The sequence below is a fragment of the Armigeres subalbatus genome, chromosome 2 (genome assembly GCF_024139115.2).
Source record: "Armigeres subalbatus isolate Guangzhou_Male chromosome 2, GZ_Asu_2, whole genome shotgun sequence".
Taxonomy (NCBI): Eukaryota; Metazoa; Arthropoda; class Insecta; order Diptera; family Culicidae; genus Armigeres; species Armigeres subalbatus.
The window spans coordinates 129334271-129351944 of NC_085140.1; the positions used below are offsets into that span (position 1 = coordinate 129334271).

General features: G+C 38.2%; 1 protein-coding gene across 12 annotated transcripts in view; it reads right to left on the reverse strand.

The window, feature by feature from the left end:
* Positions 1-12343: 12343 nt before the first annotated feature.
* The window catches only part of LOC134210840 (PDZ and LIM domain protein Zasp), a 248082-nt gene continuing 242751 nt past the window's right edge, over positions 12344-17674 (reverse strand). For all 12 annotated transcript variants that reach the window (XM_062687181.1, XM_062687182.1, XM_062687184.1 and 9 more), the window contains one exon: positions 12344-13792. In XM_062687181.1, coding sequence (XP_062543165.1) covers positions 13715-13792 — 78 coding nt within the window. In that variant the 3' untranslated portion in view covers positions 12344-13714. The remainder of the gene's footprint in view (positions 13793-17674) is intronic.

A 17674-nucleotide genomic window follows, 5' to 3' on the forward strand; every position in this document is an offset into this window, starting at 1 on the left:
CCGACGTTAACCCGACACCATCGTTTCCCATATCAGCAGTCCAGAAGTAGGATGCCCAATCAGCAGGAATCACGACGTTGACGACAGCTAGGGCAATAAATTATTAATCAGCAGAAATAGGGTACTCGTAAGTTCCAATGTACAATAAATTTCATTCTGTTCGTAATCGTTGGTCCGTGAAGTTCTGTTTTTCGAACTCCTTTAATAGTTTAATTTTTTAAAAAGCCTTTTGGCTAGATAGATAATATAACTTATATACCTGAAGAAGCTTCCACAAGATTTTCTGGAGAAACTTCAGGATAAATTCCTGATGAATTTTTCGGAGACTTCCCAATGGAAATCCTTAAGGAATTTCTGGAGGAATTGCTGTTGGAACATCCAAAAGATTTTCTGAAGGAACTTCTAGATAAATTTCTAGAGGAACTTCCAGGTGAAATGCTAATGGAACTTCTGAAGGAATTACAGGAGGAATTCCTGAGGGATTTTTTAAAGGATTTTCCTGAAGAATTCCTGGTGGGTTTTAGCGTTAGCGTTAGCGTTAGCGTTGTTACGGTATACTTCGTAGATTGGACACTAGTGATACTCATGTTTCTTATGGAATCCCTATCCAGATTGCTATCGGAAATCAAGGTGGGGAGTTACCCTTGATTCCAATCTAAGATAACAATGGCATAAGCATGAGGATTACTACTCCCGGCCACGCCCATCTTTACCGTAACTAGGGATAGGAAAGGAAATGTTGATGTAGAACTTACTTAACGAGAGGCCCCCGACTTGGCGACGCCCTCATAAGTTCTACGGAGTTGGTGGTTTGGTAGGGTAAGGTAGGTCATGGAGGTTTGCCTCAAGCTGGCAATTCGACCCACAGACTATGTTGTTTACCTGTTTTTATTTAAACTCTTGCCAGCCGGCTGTCGAAAGAGTATGCTAATATCAATTTTATTTACAGTTTATTCTTTAAATAATTTACAGACGATTTCTTAACCTCAATCTATCAACAAATATCCGTTGAACAAATCTAAATTTACCAAATTTGTACTTTCTGCTCAGTGAGCAAAACGATTCTTCTAGGTTCATCGAATACAAAAATCAAACCATGCCTTTTAAAGATAATTATTCTAAACTTTTTACAAAGTTTTATTTCAAGTATTTTCGCGATTTCTGATATAAAATTCAATAGCAAACAATCAAACAAAATTAAAATATTCTAGCTAAATTTTACTATTTTGGTCGAGCATGGGTCAGCCGCCTGACACCCGCGTTGAAAAATATGTTCCATGCTTGCCCCCCACATAAAATAATAACGTGTGCTAATCACTAATGATACTAAAAGATTTAAATGAAATTAGGCATTGTTCCCGCTTATCATTTTAGCACCGCCAGGGGGAACTTGGCCAGTACCCACTGCACTTTTCTTTCCCTTTCCACAAACAATTACCATCATTTGTGATATTTCAACGGAATTTTATTGGGAATTCTGAAAAGGCAGACAATCAATGCAGTTAGATTGCCAGGTAATACGTGCACATCGTAGCACTGGTGATGCATCACAATCGTATATATACAGGAGTATATGCACTATATGATGACATTGACCGGAAGATTAGATAAGCATTTCCCCCCCTGAAGAATTCCTGGTGGGTTTTCCTGAGCAATTACTGAAAGAGTTTGCAGTGAAGTTCCTGAAGAAATTTCTGAAGAAACTTCCGAAGGAACTTCTGGATAACTTTTTGGAGGAACTTCCTGAGGTATTGCTGCAGGAATTTTCGAAAGAATTCCTGTAGGAAATAACAGAGAAATTCCAGAGGTATTATTGGAGAATCTTTCGACATTCTTGGAGCATCATCAAGAGGAATTTCTGAAGAAACTTCCAAAGGGATTCTTGGAGGAAATTCCGAACGAATGCCTGCAGGAGCTTCGAGAGGAATTCCTGGAAGAACTACTGGAGAAAGACGTGAAAGAAACAAACTAAGGAATTTCTGGAGGAACGACTGGAAGACTTTCCGACAAAATTCTTGAAGGATCCTACGGAGAAATTTCTGGACGAACTTATGGAGGAGCTCCTAGATGTACTTCCAAAGGAAATGCTGGAGAAATTTGAAGGGAATTGCTGGACGAATCCCTGGAGGAACTTTAAGGGAAATTTCAAAAAGAATTCCAGAGATGGATTTACTGGAGAAATTCATAGAGGGATTTCCAGTTAAAATACTGGAAGAGTGCCCAAAGATATTTCTTGAAAAAATACCAAAGGAATGCAAAGAAAAATTCAACAAGAAAGTGTAACGAGTTTCTACTGAGTCTTTAATAAAAACTCTGGCGGATTTGTTTATGAAATTCTTCTATTTTTTTCTAAAAAGATTAATTAATCTAAAAAGATTTTCCTGTACAAATTAAAAATAATTTACCGTGGCTGTTCTGAGAAATATCCATTAGAAACCAAAACAATTTCAATTTTTTGTTGACATTCGTAAGAATTTTCTATGGAAAATGAAGAAAATTTTCTGAAAAATTGAAAATAATTTCCTGTGAAAATTTAGAACTTTCCGTAAAAATGTGGTACATGGAAAATCCGAAGAGGCATCCCTAAAATTTCAAATACAAATCCGGAGTACAATTCTTTCTGGGTGTTCAGATGATTTTCTCGCAAGAACTTAGAAATTTGTTTGTGGAAATAAAGATTAATTTCCCGTTTCAATTTTGGGGGAACCCCTTTATTTGCTCATACAGAAATTGGTATAAATTTGCAAGATAATTTTAGAAGAATTTTCAATTTCAATTCTCTTGAATTTTCATGAAAAATTCCTCAGAATTTTCATGGTTAGGTAGTCCTCCCTTTTTTACACGAATTAATTTTTTAAAACGAATTTTCACTGAAAATTATTTCAAAAATTCACGGAAAATTGATCGAGTTCTTCAGAATTTATTCTCATTCTCGACGAGTATTCTGGAAATACCGAAAAGATCAGATGAATTATGAAGAAATTTAAAAAAATTGGTTCTAGCCTAAAAAGTCATAATAGAAATCTGTTTTTTTGCCGTTTGAAATAAATTAGATTGGTCGTTGCGTTCTGATACAATGATCGAAATACCTTTTAACCAGAAACTTCGAAAACGCCATGCTACCAAGGAAAATTTAAACAAATGCTGCCATCGGGAATTTTTTAACCAGCACATAAGTTTCGAGTTTCTACTGAGTACATAAAATGTACGTTTGACGTCTAAAATGTGTTGCAATTAACAACCTTATCAACCGGATAGTGTAAACGTGTTTTTACGTTAGAAATTTTAAGCCCGATACATTAGTTTATTATGTATAACTTTTGTAATATTTATATTATCTGCATTTACAAGTCGCAAAATTTATAAGTTAGTGATCAAATTATATTTTCTATTCGCTGGCTTATTGATTGTCTTCAAGTCTCTTTAAATAAGAAGGTAAGTCTTAAAATATTTTGAAAAGTCTTCAAAATGTCTTCATGAAATAAATGTCTTCACAGAGATTCAAATGTCTTCAAATTGAAGACATGTCTTCAAATCTGGCATCCCTGTTCGTTACGTCTAGTGGTCTACATTGTACCACGAAAGGCAGAGGAGTCCAATATTTCTTAAGCTTTTTCGATGTTTTCTCCACTATTAACAAAAATACCAAACCATTTCAACGTGCAGTATCAAGTTTAGAAAACTAGCTGCATTTCCCGATGATACTAAAACAACTTTCTAACGCAATGAAAATATGTTTTAGTAAGCAAAAAAGCACAGGCGTGTGCAACGTTTTATTTGAGAATGGATCTCTGTTGCAGTATTGTTTATTAATTTAATAATATTTCACAATATAGGGTAACCGGCGGTAATGTTGGCCCTGGATGTAACATTGGCTCATCACGCAAATTAATCAATATTTCAGCGGTCATACGTCGATTTGTAGGGAGATATTAACCACTGCTTCTATAGAAAAGTGTATCAAACATATATCTGCTTCATAACTCTAGATTTATACACTTCTTAAACTATTACAAGCATTTATCTTGCGTGAAAAATCACTTTGACTCGGTTTTTTAGCAGCCATGTTTCGTTGACTTATGCAGGCTGGCTGTGCTAGAGTTTTTCTTTTGCCCAATGAAAGAGTTTTCTGAATGAACATACCTGCTTTCGCACATCAGATGAATGGATAACAACCACACTATGTCAGATATCATTTTTATTTCACAATTTCCATTAGTATAGCGACATAATTAACCAAAACTTTTTTGGACAATACTGGGGGCACCCGTAGCCAAATGGTGGCATGTGCTTTCGATTTGTAGCACTACGTTAGTATAGGTGAAGCTCTAAAATCAAAACATTCTCACCAATAACCCGTACTGGAGCAAATAACCGAAAGCTGCAGATAGAATTTCCGGTGCTTGCGATTAAGTTGCTAAGATTTTTTGTTAAAACAGGTTAATCCACTCAGCGGTTAAGTTTCATTCGCAAATTTCATAACGCTAAACTCAACCCACACCAAGCCTCTAGTAATGCTTCATGTATGGTAGGATTCTGAAATGTATATAGTCCTTAACGCTCAGACAAGTACCCTCCCAAAACCTGAAACATCATGTAGTTTGTAAATGGGCCCTCATGATGCTTTTCTCGAATCTCGATATAATCGCTTTCTTTCGCCGTACATACCAAAAATAATTGCCTACCTTACGGCTTCCACAAACACGATTCAAGCACAAGCGATTTAAGCATCAACCTTTCATGGTTCGATACACCATTTTCTTCATAATTTCGCAAATAAATTATTCAATTAGTGTATGAATATTTAGTTTTATCATCATTCGTTTGAATCCTACAAACATTTTCTCATTTAATAATGGAAAGATACAATGGATCGTATGTATGTTTCATTAGATACATTTTCAACGACATTTCATGTGAATAATTTCAAGTCAAATTACTTGACAAATACCTTCATCATAATTTATATTTATTATTGCTTGCAAAAAGTATTTTGATCTGTAAAATGATACCGAAAAAGTATTCTTTCAACTCGGGAAGTTGAAACACGTGAGGGTTTCGAGAGGACTCACAACAGCTGATCGATATAGAGAGGAGCGGGATCAAACGCACGTACCAATCATAAAACTTCAATGCAGGCGGAGTTAAAAACAAGCATCCAATAATTTTATTTCTCGCTTAACTTTTCAAAAGGTCCTAAGTAACATTTTTTCCATGAATTAATTTGAGTACTGCAATCAAAAGCTTTCATGTTGTTCTGTTGATTGCGCTATTCAAATTAATTCATGAAAAAAATGTTACTTAGGACCTTTTGAAAAGTTAAGCGAGATTTATGAATAATTGTGTAATAATATCAGGTAGTGGGCACAGTTATAACTGTTTATGCACAGTACAAAGCAAGGAATTGCCTAGAATAAGTTTTACAATTAGCTTTCTTTAGTAGTGCGTTATGCATCATCCCCACCTAAAGCGTTGTTTACGTTTTGGAAAAAAAGTTTCTTGGAGAGAATCGCAAGAGCGAGAGCAACACAACTGCCATGGCAGTAAATCTCAAAATTATGCGGCAGCCAATAATTAACGTATGCAATTTGTTTGAAAGTACAACATGAGGGCTAGAACATGTAGCCTTTTTGCAAGTGCAGTTTTTAATACAGTTTTCATTTTTTTAAACTTCTACACTTGCAAATATGGTAAATATTTGGGAAATAAACGATTCATATAATAGCATTTTCGTTAGCATGTCCTTGGTTAGCGTGCTATTGGGGGAATCTGAAACGCACTCTCACAGTCAGTGTGGTAGTATTTTACATGCAACCAATTAGAATTCACGCTCAATAAGATGATTTGATTTTCTATATTTGTTTGCATGCTGCCTTTATTCAGCGCAAGCAAAATGACTGGTACTATGAACAGCAACCCATCTTTATCTCTCGTATGTTCGAAATCAACACTCACTCGTCCCAAGTGGGCTGAAAAATTATCCACCTGATGGGGACAAGGATGCCGACCTTTTGTCCATTTCTCTCGAGACTTTCGCTGGTTTAAATGAGATATTGCGGACATTCATCGTCGTTTTTTGCTATTTGGCGTCAAAACCAAATGTAAGCAAGCTGGCTGGTGGATAATTCTGGTTGATAATGCAATATATGAAGATTTATAACGATAAATGTGCTCAACCGTAGAATAATGGGCCAAAGTTTGAGCCGTTACCCCTAATATTAAACTAGAATTTCGCCAGAAAAAGTGGTTTATGCAACTGTTTTATCAAAATATCTAAAACAAGGACATTTCAGTGCAAAAGGAGGACATCTGAGGGACAAATGGTCGAAAAGGACAAAAGGTGGAAAGGGACAAAAGGTTGATAGGACAAAACATCGGGTAGGGCAACAGGTTGAAAAAAAAATCGAACGGGACAAAGGTCGAAACAGACAAGAATTGCCTGTAGAAAAACGTTTCTTTTGAACTACTGATTTATGTAATAATTCGTGTTCTACAGAGAAATATTAATTCGAATGGTGAATAAAGATTTGCATATCCTTTCCACCTAAAATATTTGGTACAAAAGTAAGCTAATAGAAAGCAAGACAAGAGACAATTAAACAGTAGGTCGGGTGTTATCTTGTTTTCATCATAACATTCTAACATTAGAACCCATTTTTTGTTGCTAAAACACAAGCCCGAGAAGCAATCAACCAATACCATGATCTGAAAATACTACGACTCCGAAATAATTTGAACATCATATATTCCTTTAAGTTAGTTTCGTTAGTATAAAGCAGAATAGGTCCCACTTGCCCCGTTTGAAGGGGTAAGTGGGTTCTACAGGTGAATATATTTCTTTCACTACCAATATTTTTTGTAATTAAATAAATTACTTGGACGTGTTACACTTCAACAACGGAAGCATATAATGATGTATCCGTGGTTAATGTTCAGAAATACCATGTTTTCTAAGTATGCGTTAAAAATTTCGCTGAACTAGCGTTTTTTAGGCCCCACTTGCCCCGGGTACCTTAATCTACTTGATCGAAACAAAATGTTGAAGAATATGTAAAAAATATGCTTCTTAATTAACATCTAGAATTCAATGGTTCGAAAACTTTCGTTTAAGAGGCATCAAGGCTTTTCTCCAAAAAAGCTCGGTTGTTTCGTTGCAATAGGATTAGAAGCATCTTTCACGCTTCTCGGGAGCGAACTTCCAAGCTGCTCGCTGCTTTCAGGAGGTATTTCAAGAGGCGTGGAGGACTTTTTTCAAGAGGTCTGGAAACCTCGTTTTAAGATGCCCAAGCCCTTTTTTAAAAGACTCGGAAGCTTCCCTTTAAGAGGCACGCGAGTCCACTTCTAAGATTATTCTTTCAAGAGACCTGGAAGCCTCCTTTCAAGAGGCCCGGAAGCCTCCTTTCAAGAGGCCCGGAAGCCTGCTTTCAAGAGGATCGGATTGAAGAGGCTCGGAAAGCTCTTGTGAAGTAGCTAGGAAGCCTCTTTTCAAGAGGCAAAAAAACAAAAAATAGGGGGTACCTCAACTAATGTCAAAGTTTGAAGGGGTACCTCTCATGAAAAAAGTTGAGAACCGCTGCTGTAAAAGAATGACAGATTCTAGCGGCCAGGAAATTTGCTATTAATTTAGTAATAATAAATTTACTAAGTTCTGTAAATATTAGAAATAGTTGTGAATTGGTCAGTAGCATAAACTACAGATCGCCAATAATTAGGATAGCATATCCCTTAACATAGGCAAGCGGTCATTTAACCAAGTAGCCAAGCTCTTCAAGGTCGAGGCCATTTGTTTTTCGGGTAAGGTGGGAGAGGGAAAGCAGCACAACTTTCGTGTCAATTATCCACCGTGCCAATAAGGTCACGATCACGAAGGGGATCGCGAAATGACGTGTTTCTGGTTGTGTCCGAGCCAACCTTCCTTGATTTGAGAGTTCACGGACTCAATCATTTCGTCCGTAATCAGCCAATGAGTAGGAAGTGTCCGCGTTTGCTTATTTGTTTTTCGATCGTCTAAAGTAAGTTTCCTATAGTGGCGTTAGATGTAATTATTTAATTAATTATTTGTTCGTTCTCTAGTAGTTCGATCCTAAAAGTGTGCGTAAAGTTTTGTGTGCGGTGTTTAGGAATCTTGATAGGTAAAATGTACTCTAAATGTGATGTGCTTGTGCTCAAATGTGTTGTTCGGACAGATTGGCTTGATTTCCCGCCCGCAGGAAACAATTGCACCCAAGCGCGACGCTATCACCGCCTCCCTCCGACGGACGGAATACTCCTGGCGATCACCACTTCACCAGCCAGCCAGAAGCGGACCGATCCGTTACCATATCGGTCCGGGAAGGCTAGGGTACTTCCATGCGGACGAAGTTCACTAGCCTGTCCGCCAAACCACCGGCAAGCAACCGCCATCGAACCACGTCGGCTTCATTGAGAAGCTATTACCAACCGTAAACAAGCCGACTCCACCGGCAGGTCATCAACTGGGTCAGTAAGCGACAACAAACCGTTGAGCCACCAAACCCTTTTTTTACTGGAGGGCGGTGTCCGATGAGAGCGTCGCGGAGGAATGAGTCTTAGACTGAAAAGCTATCTAATGTGCTACTAGAGCCAGCAAATTATATTTCGCGAGTCGGGATTCCTGCCGGGTCCGCCATCACGGACCCTTGAAAATGCGTGCGTGATTCGTTTTCGCCACCACCAAAATTGCCTAAAACTAAAACCGAAAAGCCATAAGGCAACTATGAATAAACATGATTCCCTGTTAGAGTTAAGTTAATAAATATGCTATGTGTTTGCCTCAATAAAATGTTTCTTTGTCGTTCCCCTAGCCATTTAATTTATTAATAATTAATTAGCACAATTGTAGAGAATAAGATTAGCATTAAAAAAAACGTAGCAATCACTTAATGTTCAATTACGAGTTCAATATTATCTTAGAAGTCGGGTCAGGAAAGAAATTGAATAAATCAGTTTTGAGATTTATTTGTTTGTAGAGGACGAACGTAAAACAAAAAAAAGTGTTTTTCGATCACTAAGGAAGTCCAACAAGTCTGTCTGGCCTGTCCATCAAAGTCGTTAGTTCGCAAAAGCCGTTAATCCGTCAAGGTCGTCTAGTCCATCAAGCTCTGATGTTCTGGTGTTCGAAGTCCGGATCCGTCACAACAAGTTCTTCCAGTTCGTCCATTCCGTCCAGTCCGTCAAGTCCGCTAGTTCATCAAACTCGTTATTCAAGCATTCATTCTGTGTGAAAATCCGGATCGTCAGTCTGAGTCGTCCAGTTAGTCCCACCAAGTCCGCCCAATTGTCACGTCATGGAAGACAGCGGTCACCACAACAATTATTGTGTTTAACGTCACAGCGCGATATTGTTTGTTGTTTTTCGAGTCCCGTCCTCTTTGCGAGTTTGACTGTGGTTTGTTAATGTTGCTTCCAACTCATTGATGGTTGTCGGTGAAAGGAGAGAGTCTACCAATGACGAGAGGCACACTCCCACTTAGAGAGTATTAGGTTCTGGTAGGTTCTGGTGGGGTCTCAGGGCAGGGCTCAAGGCAGGGCTGCCCAACGTACGGGCCTTGGTTCTATTTTTGTGGCCCGCGGCGTGTAAGAAAAAAACCCTGATTAATCCACCTAGCGGTGATGGTGCCTTTCTCGTGCATTATAAAAATAGTATTTTGGCCATTACTTTTAAGCCCATAGTCCGATCTGGCCAATTTTCAATAGGAAACAATGGGAGAGTATTCTGCGTCGAGTGCAACATGTTGCGAGTAAATCGGTTAAGGATAAGTGCCAGAAAAATGAGTGACATTTTTTTAATCATTTTTTTTAATAAAAAAAAGTGATATTTTGGCCATAACTTCCGAGCCCATAGTCCGATCAGACCAATTTTCAATAGAAAACAATAATAGGTTATCCTGCGTCGAATGCAACTTGTTGCGAGTAAATCGGTTAAGGAAAAGTACCTGAAAAATGAGTGACATTTTTTCTATAAAAAAGTGGTATTTTGGCCATAACTTCCGATCCCATAGTCCGATCTGGCCAATTTTCAATAAGAAACAATGGAAGAGTATTCTGTGTCAAATGCAACTTGTTGCGAGAAAATCGGTTATAGATAAGTGCCTAAAAAATGAGTGACAATTTTTTACTTATTTTTTTTGATATGATATTTTGGCCATAACTTCCGAGCCCATTGTCCGATCTGACCAATTTGCAATAGCAAACAACGGTGGAGTATCTTGCGTCGAATACAACTTGTTGCGAGTAAATCGGTTAAGGATAAGTGCCTGAAAAATGAGTGACATTTTTTGGGTGGGGTGCGCACAGACACACACATACACACACACACACACACACACATACACAGACATCACCTCAATTCGTCGAGCTGAGTCGATCGGTATATAACACTATGGGTCTCCGAGCCTTCTATAAAAAGTTTGTTTTGAGAGCGAACATAGAGCTTTTACCGTAGACTTAGTATACGAGAAAGGCAAAAACTTAACAACCGGCCCGATAGCTTTTCTTTCTGGCTCGAGAAGCTCCATCTTATTATTTATCAATAAATAGTGTAGGTCATAGGTTCCCAAACTGTGGGTCGCGACCCTCAGGGGGGTCGTGGGCTGTTCAGTGGTGGGTCGCGAAAGACAAATCTTAATTCATAATTTTGTTACTATTTTGTCCCACAAATCTATTCCATACTTTGAATAAAGATCTAACTAATGATTGGATGATTAAAGAATAACAAACCTGACGAGGTCAACGGCCTTTTTTTGTTACCGCCATCGGGGGTGACAATGGGTCTGGGGGGTGAGAACGGGTCATCGCTCTCATTGGCAGCCTGGAGGTCGTAGAGTAAAATCGTTCAAAAAGGAATCTTATATTTTAGTCTTCTTGCCCTCAGATACATTTATTCCATTCTACAAGCATTCTAAGTAGTTGAAACAGTGACCCATTCTCACCCCCATTTGACCCATTGTCACCCCCGACGACGGTATACGATATTTTGACAAGTAGAAAGAAGACCATCCAAATGTAAGCCTCGAACCCAATCCAAAACCAATCCTTAGCCAATTCGAATATTTTGAATCCAATCCTAATCTAATCGTAATCCAATTCAAAATCAATCTGAATAAATTTCAAATCCAATCCAAATCCAACCCAAATTCAATTCCAATCCAATTCAAATCCAATCCACATCCAATCCAAAAAATTGACGAATTTTTGACAAATACAATGATGGGGTATAAAGCAATTAATTATAATTTGTCCAATCTAACGCGAACTCATTTTTATCTAATTTCACAAAATCAATGCAATGGGTCGCAAGCAATATAGGATTCTGCTAGGTGGGTCGCATATCCAAAAGTTTGGGAACCTCTGGTGTAGGTTATTCCTTATTAAAATAATTCAACCTGAGCAAGCACGGAGTCGAATAATGTAGCACGGGCCAGTTTTACTGTTAACGAGATTTTGGCAATACGGATGAAACCTTTCCAGGACGGAGAACTTGTCAGGGAATGTATATCGGCTGTTGTTGATATGATGTGCTCTAAGGAAAAAGGCCTCCTTCAGTAGTGTTTGTTTGCCATAAAGCACGGCGAAGAGTTAGAGTTCTTACAGAAGACTTGAAAACAACGTTAGTGGAAGCCAACTGTTTCTGAATTTACCTGCTTACACTCGGTGAAAATACTGAATGTAAAAAACAGCTGTAGCTGTCTTCATAAGGGTAATGACCATCTTCAAATTACAAAGGAATTAGCAGCTCTGATCTCAATGAAGGAAACAACTAACAGGTATATGCCTGCTGGAAGCTGTTAAGACCTGTGTGAAGGAGCTTGAACTCTTCTTTGAAAGTTTAAGGCCCACCAACTGATGGAGCTCCGACTATGACGGGAAAGAACACAGGCGATGTGACACTTGAAAATCAAAGATATTCTCGCGCTTAGAATCATAGCTGCATTGATCGATTTCTCTTCGTCGATGCTTTCTTTTTATTAATGTGGATAATTGCGGTAGATTTCCGAAGATTTTACTGTTTGGTGTGATAAAGGTTGATTGCATCTTGCACCAGAATCAACAATCACGCTTGCAGCTTTTGAGAGAGTCTCATCCGAGCAAAATAAATTGGGTCGAGTTCTCCCTTGTGGAGTGGCGCTTAAGCCACGTGCCGGCTACAAGATTAGCTTCAAATTTGATAGACTCTTTCGTAATAATCATAATAACTTAACAGGAAAGGTACGACTGGGACAAAAATCAGTTTATTTGTTTGTATATCTCAAAACGCATATTACCTGAAGCTCCTTTGATGTTTTAAATGGGGACAGAGTTTCGGACGAATTGACATACACATTCATTTACAACATAAGATACGTTTATCTTAATAATTTTTCAGCTTCTCCTGATATCTTTATACAACAATTGTCTCCTATCTTGCGCTTTCTGGTTTCAGCAGCCAACAGTAGCAGTTCACTAATTTGCTGCGTAAAAAAATAAGCGTCCTAATCTTTCCTCTAGCATTGCCAGCATTTTTCACGTTTCTATCTAAATAATTGCTCTGCTTGCTAACAGTTTATTTTCCTTACTCTCTATCCATGCAACTAGCTACAAATTTTGTTTCAACAGCGAATTTTTCAACTTAAATAGGGATTAAATAAAAACTTTTTTGTTCATACAATTTATCACACACAAACATTTTTGGACAGATTATTTTTGTTTCTTCTCTGTATAGCGGTTTAACCAAGAATCGTTTTTCGAAACTAAAGTAGTTTTTACATGGTTGTTGTTTCTTCTATGCATTATGATCTAATGTAAATAATTTCTTTCTTCTTTATCATTATCATCAATCGTGTAAAGTAACAAACTTTCCGTGCTAAATAGTGTTTCCATCTACACATTGCATGACCAGCGTAGCTTAAGTAACAGAAAAATATAACTAACTCTATTTTCTGTCGTCCGTTATTCGACACCTCGAGTACTCTTTTGCCTACAATTAACTCGTTTCCCTCCAACAAACTAAGCAGATTTTCTCCACAGGCGAAAAAGAAAACTTATAGCTTGAAATATTTCCTCCGTAGGATTGTAAAGCTTGTCCCATCTAATGAAAGCACACTGCCCACATCGGCGACCATCGGGCGAAAACGAAGTCACGAGTTTTTCGCTCACTTTGTTAGCTACCCCTCAACTGTCGGCAGCGCCCCGTATCGTGTGCTTTAGTGAAGCATATAGGAGCTTTCGTGGGAAATAAATGTGATAACGAGCTTTTGGCGACGATGTTTTCCTCTTTCTCTCACTTCCACTCCCACAGCACACACGCGCATCACACATTTTGTTGCATATTCGTTAGTCAATCATATCGATATGAAAACGACGTCAAAAAGCATGACTGTTAGTCGAGTTTGCAAAATGATGCTGTTTCTATCAATTAAAAAAAAAACACTTTTTTCCGATGGTGAATGATGAACACTTAGGACTTTCAATTTAGTTACGGTTATCCAAAATTTGCGAGAAAATGTGACCGTGTGGGGTAATTTTTTGGCATCGAATTTGTTAATGATTAATTACAAACTGCTTGTGAACTTGCTGCCCTCCTCTCTCTTCCGCGTAGTTGGCGTCTAGTTCAAGTTAATAGTTTCAAAATAGTTATGTGCAACAGAAATAAAAACTTAATAGAAGTTGACCCTTTGCTTAAATCCTAGCTCGTAGCGGAGCGTAGACGAGGTGTGCCTTAGCGAGCATGGTTCTTGCAGAATGGCCGACCGCCTTTCGCGAAGAAGCTCTGTCCCTCGAGGTTCTTCTTGCAGCTCTGTAACGATAGAAGGGGAAACGTTATTATGATTATAGATATTGTAACGAACAATAATGGCGTAGCTTGAAAATGTGGCTAGAGAAAGGACAATGCTAAGGGCGGGGCGGACTTGCGTCCTTAAAGGCTCCCCAGACCTAAGCGATTTTATCGCCGCGACGGCGACAAGTAGTCGCCGCGATTCTATCGTTGGGTCGCTGCAGGCAATGTTCCATTTACGCTTCCATACCAACGGCGATAGAATCACAGTCGCCAAACGATAGAATCGCGTCGCGTGTGTTTGGGGGAACCTTTACGTCGCGAAAAAAAAATAGGTTTTGAAGGCAAACAAGTCAATCATTTCTCAACGAATTTTCATGAGTCAATTGATCAGTTTACACCGATCCATTCGGTTCATTTATGGCATAGGGACACGGCAGGTATTTCCGTCCATCGTCATAGGGGCTAAAACCAACGAAAGCAACGTACATTTGCTAGAACTCCACTATAGCAGAACGTTTCTCCTGAGCTTACGATTTGGTAAGTATGAGTTTTACAAAAAAGCGTCTCTTTTATTGGTTTTCGAGACTATGACGAACAGACGAAAATACCTGCCGTATCCCTAGGTTCTATTACTTCTGTTATGAAGTTGATTAGTGGGATAAATGTTGGGGGAGAATAGTCTTTAACGCACTTTCAGGTCAAAATGACATTTTTGTGTTTACTAATTTTTAGCGAATATTTCAACGTTAAAAAAATAACAAATGGCTGCTAGTTGTTTTGAGTAAAATTTCAATATGTCAAGTTGTCAGTCCTGAAAAATTTGTTGTTCGGTGCATTTTAAAGGTTATTTCTTATCTACGTTCTAGTTATCTACACTGATTCTACAGTTTTGCTTTACTCGTACAACAAAGTTGTACCGAGATGCTATAGGATTACTTGCTATTGAAAATTGGCCAGATCGGACATTACATTTCGGAATTATTGAAAATCATTGTTTTTCCCAAGGGTCCCGTGAAAAAAAAAAATCTAAACCGCAGCAGAATCGCAGTCGCCAAGCGATAGAATCGCGTCGCGATTGTCGCATCGCGTGTGTTTGGGGGAACCTTAAGGACAAGCCTCACGGAATCCAAAACTAAATGCACTCGCGTTTTCAAGGGCACCCCATTCAAAACGTAAGCCACGCACCGTACCACGCGGATAATCTAAACAGGATCTAATCATTTGTCAGATATGACCAGTGTTATACGATATGTGCCTTGCTGCAGCAGATGGTAGTATCATCATCATCATCGCCGCAAAACTAGAGTCAAATGTCTTTTAACCAAACAAGTCAAATGGGTGAAAATACCGCTTGCCAAAACGGGTTACATAGCCGAACTTGTCATTTGGCTGAAAATAACAAACGGCCGAAAATACCATTCGGCAAAACGATTGTCAAACGGTAAATTGGCCGAAAATACCGTGATGCAAAAATCGCACAAAGTGGATGATCTAGTTTGGTATTGTGTACTTGATGCTTGTTACAAACCTCGTAGTATTTGGATTTCATATTAGTTTTATAGAACACTTGTAGAGCATTCAATGGTTTGAAAAACCACTTTAAAACCAAAAATGTAACTTGGGAAGATTATTGTTTGCCACATCACTTCTCATTTGGTATTTTTATTTTTTATTTTTTAGAAACAACACTTCCTAATAATGGTCTCTATCTACGCCCTCATCCTAACACTTCCCAAAGGTCAACTCATCCCTGGTCCACAGACAAGCAACTATCTTGAACGTAAAGCTCTCCGTTGGTAGTCGGGTGGTATAAACGCGAAGGAATGTCTTCCGATTACCATGACTGAAGAAAAATCGATGACGTCAGTATCGCACGCTATGTTTAAAGGCAACTATTATGCAAAGTGAATGCAGGCAAGTGAAGGCAAGTTATATAAAATCCAGGCACTACATTTTTTCCTGATGCTTCAAAGGAAAATTTCACATAAAAACACTTTTCATATGATGAAAGTATCAGAAGTTATACCAGAAATACTGTTGTCACCGAACACATATAATTTATTTTTCGATAGCGAATTCTTGTGTAACTGAATTATTTCATACGTATCTATTAAAAAACCAGCAACCTTGCACCGTCCACTTGTTACCATAGTAACAGAATTTAACGCTGGGCAGGTCAAAAAAGATGCTCGATTATATTTCAATTGTGTTCATAATCATCGTCTGAAAGGAGGAGACTATGACACAATTTTAGACAAAACCCTCCTACAGCGCTACATTAGCTGGTGGGATTGGCCTACCAAATGTTCGGCCCTGTAGCAAAAAAAACATCAAGACAAATCTGAAGTATGGACATCAGAGGTCAACGCAACCCATCATTCCATGTTCTTGAATTTTGTGAGCGCATTAAAAAGAGGCCTTGCAAAGTATAAGGAGCAAACAACGGAAGCCATCCACAGAAATTTCTATACTATCTAGCAAAACTATAAAATGGTAGATAAATATGAACAGTATGCAAGAAAACTGTTATCCACGGTGGTAGCATATAACAGTGGTCATAAAATGCAGACGTCCATTAAGATTTAAATCAAATTTGAAATAAAGAACATAAATACTACTTTGAACTCGCTCGTACTAAATTGTTTGTTGATTTAAAATGTTATAAAGTAATATTATGTTCTTAAATTTAATAACACTTCTTCTTAATGGCATTACATTAACTCTACCGCATCGGAGCTTAGTGTTCATTTAGCACTTCCTCAGTTATTAATTGCGAGGTTTCTAGTCCAAGTTATCATTTTTACATTCGTATATCATGAAGCTACGATGATACTTTATGGCCAGGGAAGGCGAGGAAAGTTTCTAGACCAGACCGGGAGTCGAATGCAGCCACTTTCAGCATGGTCTTGCAGTGTAGCAGTGCATCTTACCGTACGGCTAAGGAAGGCTTCAGATCTATTCATAATGAACCTTAGGAACATTAAAAACTGGCAGTAATTTTAATATAACTTCTACTAATTTCATCATATGAAAAATGTTTTTTTATGGAAATATTTCTCAAAGCAACAGGAAACAAATTTAGTGACTGGATTTTATATAACTTGTTTCAACAAATTTAAAAAAAATCAGAAAAGGGTTTTAGGTTAAAAATATTACCTTAAATAGTAAAGAAGTCAAAATTTCACCGATAAAATATTTTAATCGACACAGATCCTTAAACTAGAGGTCGAAAACTATGATCTTACGGCTTAACATCTGAGGTGCATTCACTTTGCATAATAGTTGCATTTAAACATAGCGTGTATCGGTCCTAACGACGGTCGTCGTCGGGTGTTTACCCTCAAAAATGTATTCACAGTGGAGAATGCATCCGAAAATGTATTCATAAGAGAAGGTTAATCCAAGATTAATTTTCTTTAAAATCCTAAACATAATCGCTTGGCAACGGAAGAATGTTGTCGTCGATAGAAAAATCTCTAGTAGCCGGAAAAAAGACACTCGACATCCAAATTTTGTTAAGTCACCATGCGAATGAATTTATTGCAGCGCTTCTCTCTGACACGCTTGTGATTCCGCTACCGACGGCATCGTTACGATCGAACTGTCTGCCATCGTCAAGTGATTGTGCTTTGAAATACACAAAACACAAAAAGTGGTCCTGAAAATCGTATTATTTTCAATAATGCTCATTTTCAATCACCAATAGCGAAAGGGGTCTCCAGTAGCCTTGCGAGCAAAGGTGTAGGATTGCCAATCCAGAGATGGCGAGTGAGTTCGATTCTCGGTCCGGTCTAAAATGCTTTCTGGTGGTAAACATTCTCGACTTCCTGGACATAGTGTATCCATTGCACTTGCCATACAAGATCCATACTCGTGCACTGGCATGCATAGAAAAGCTTT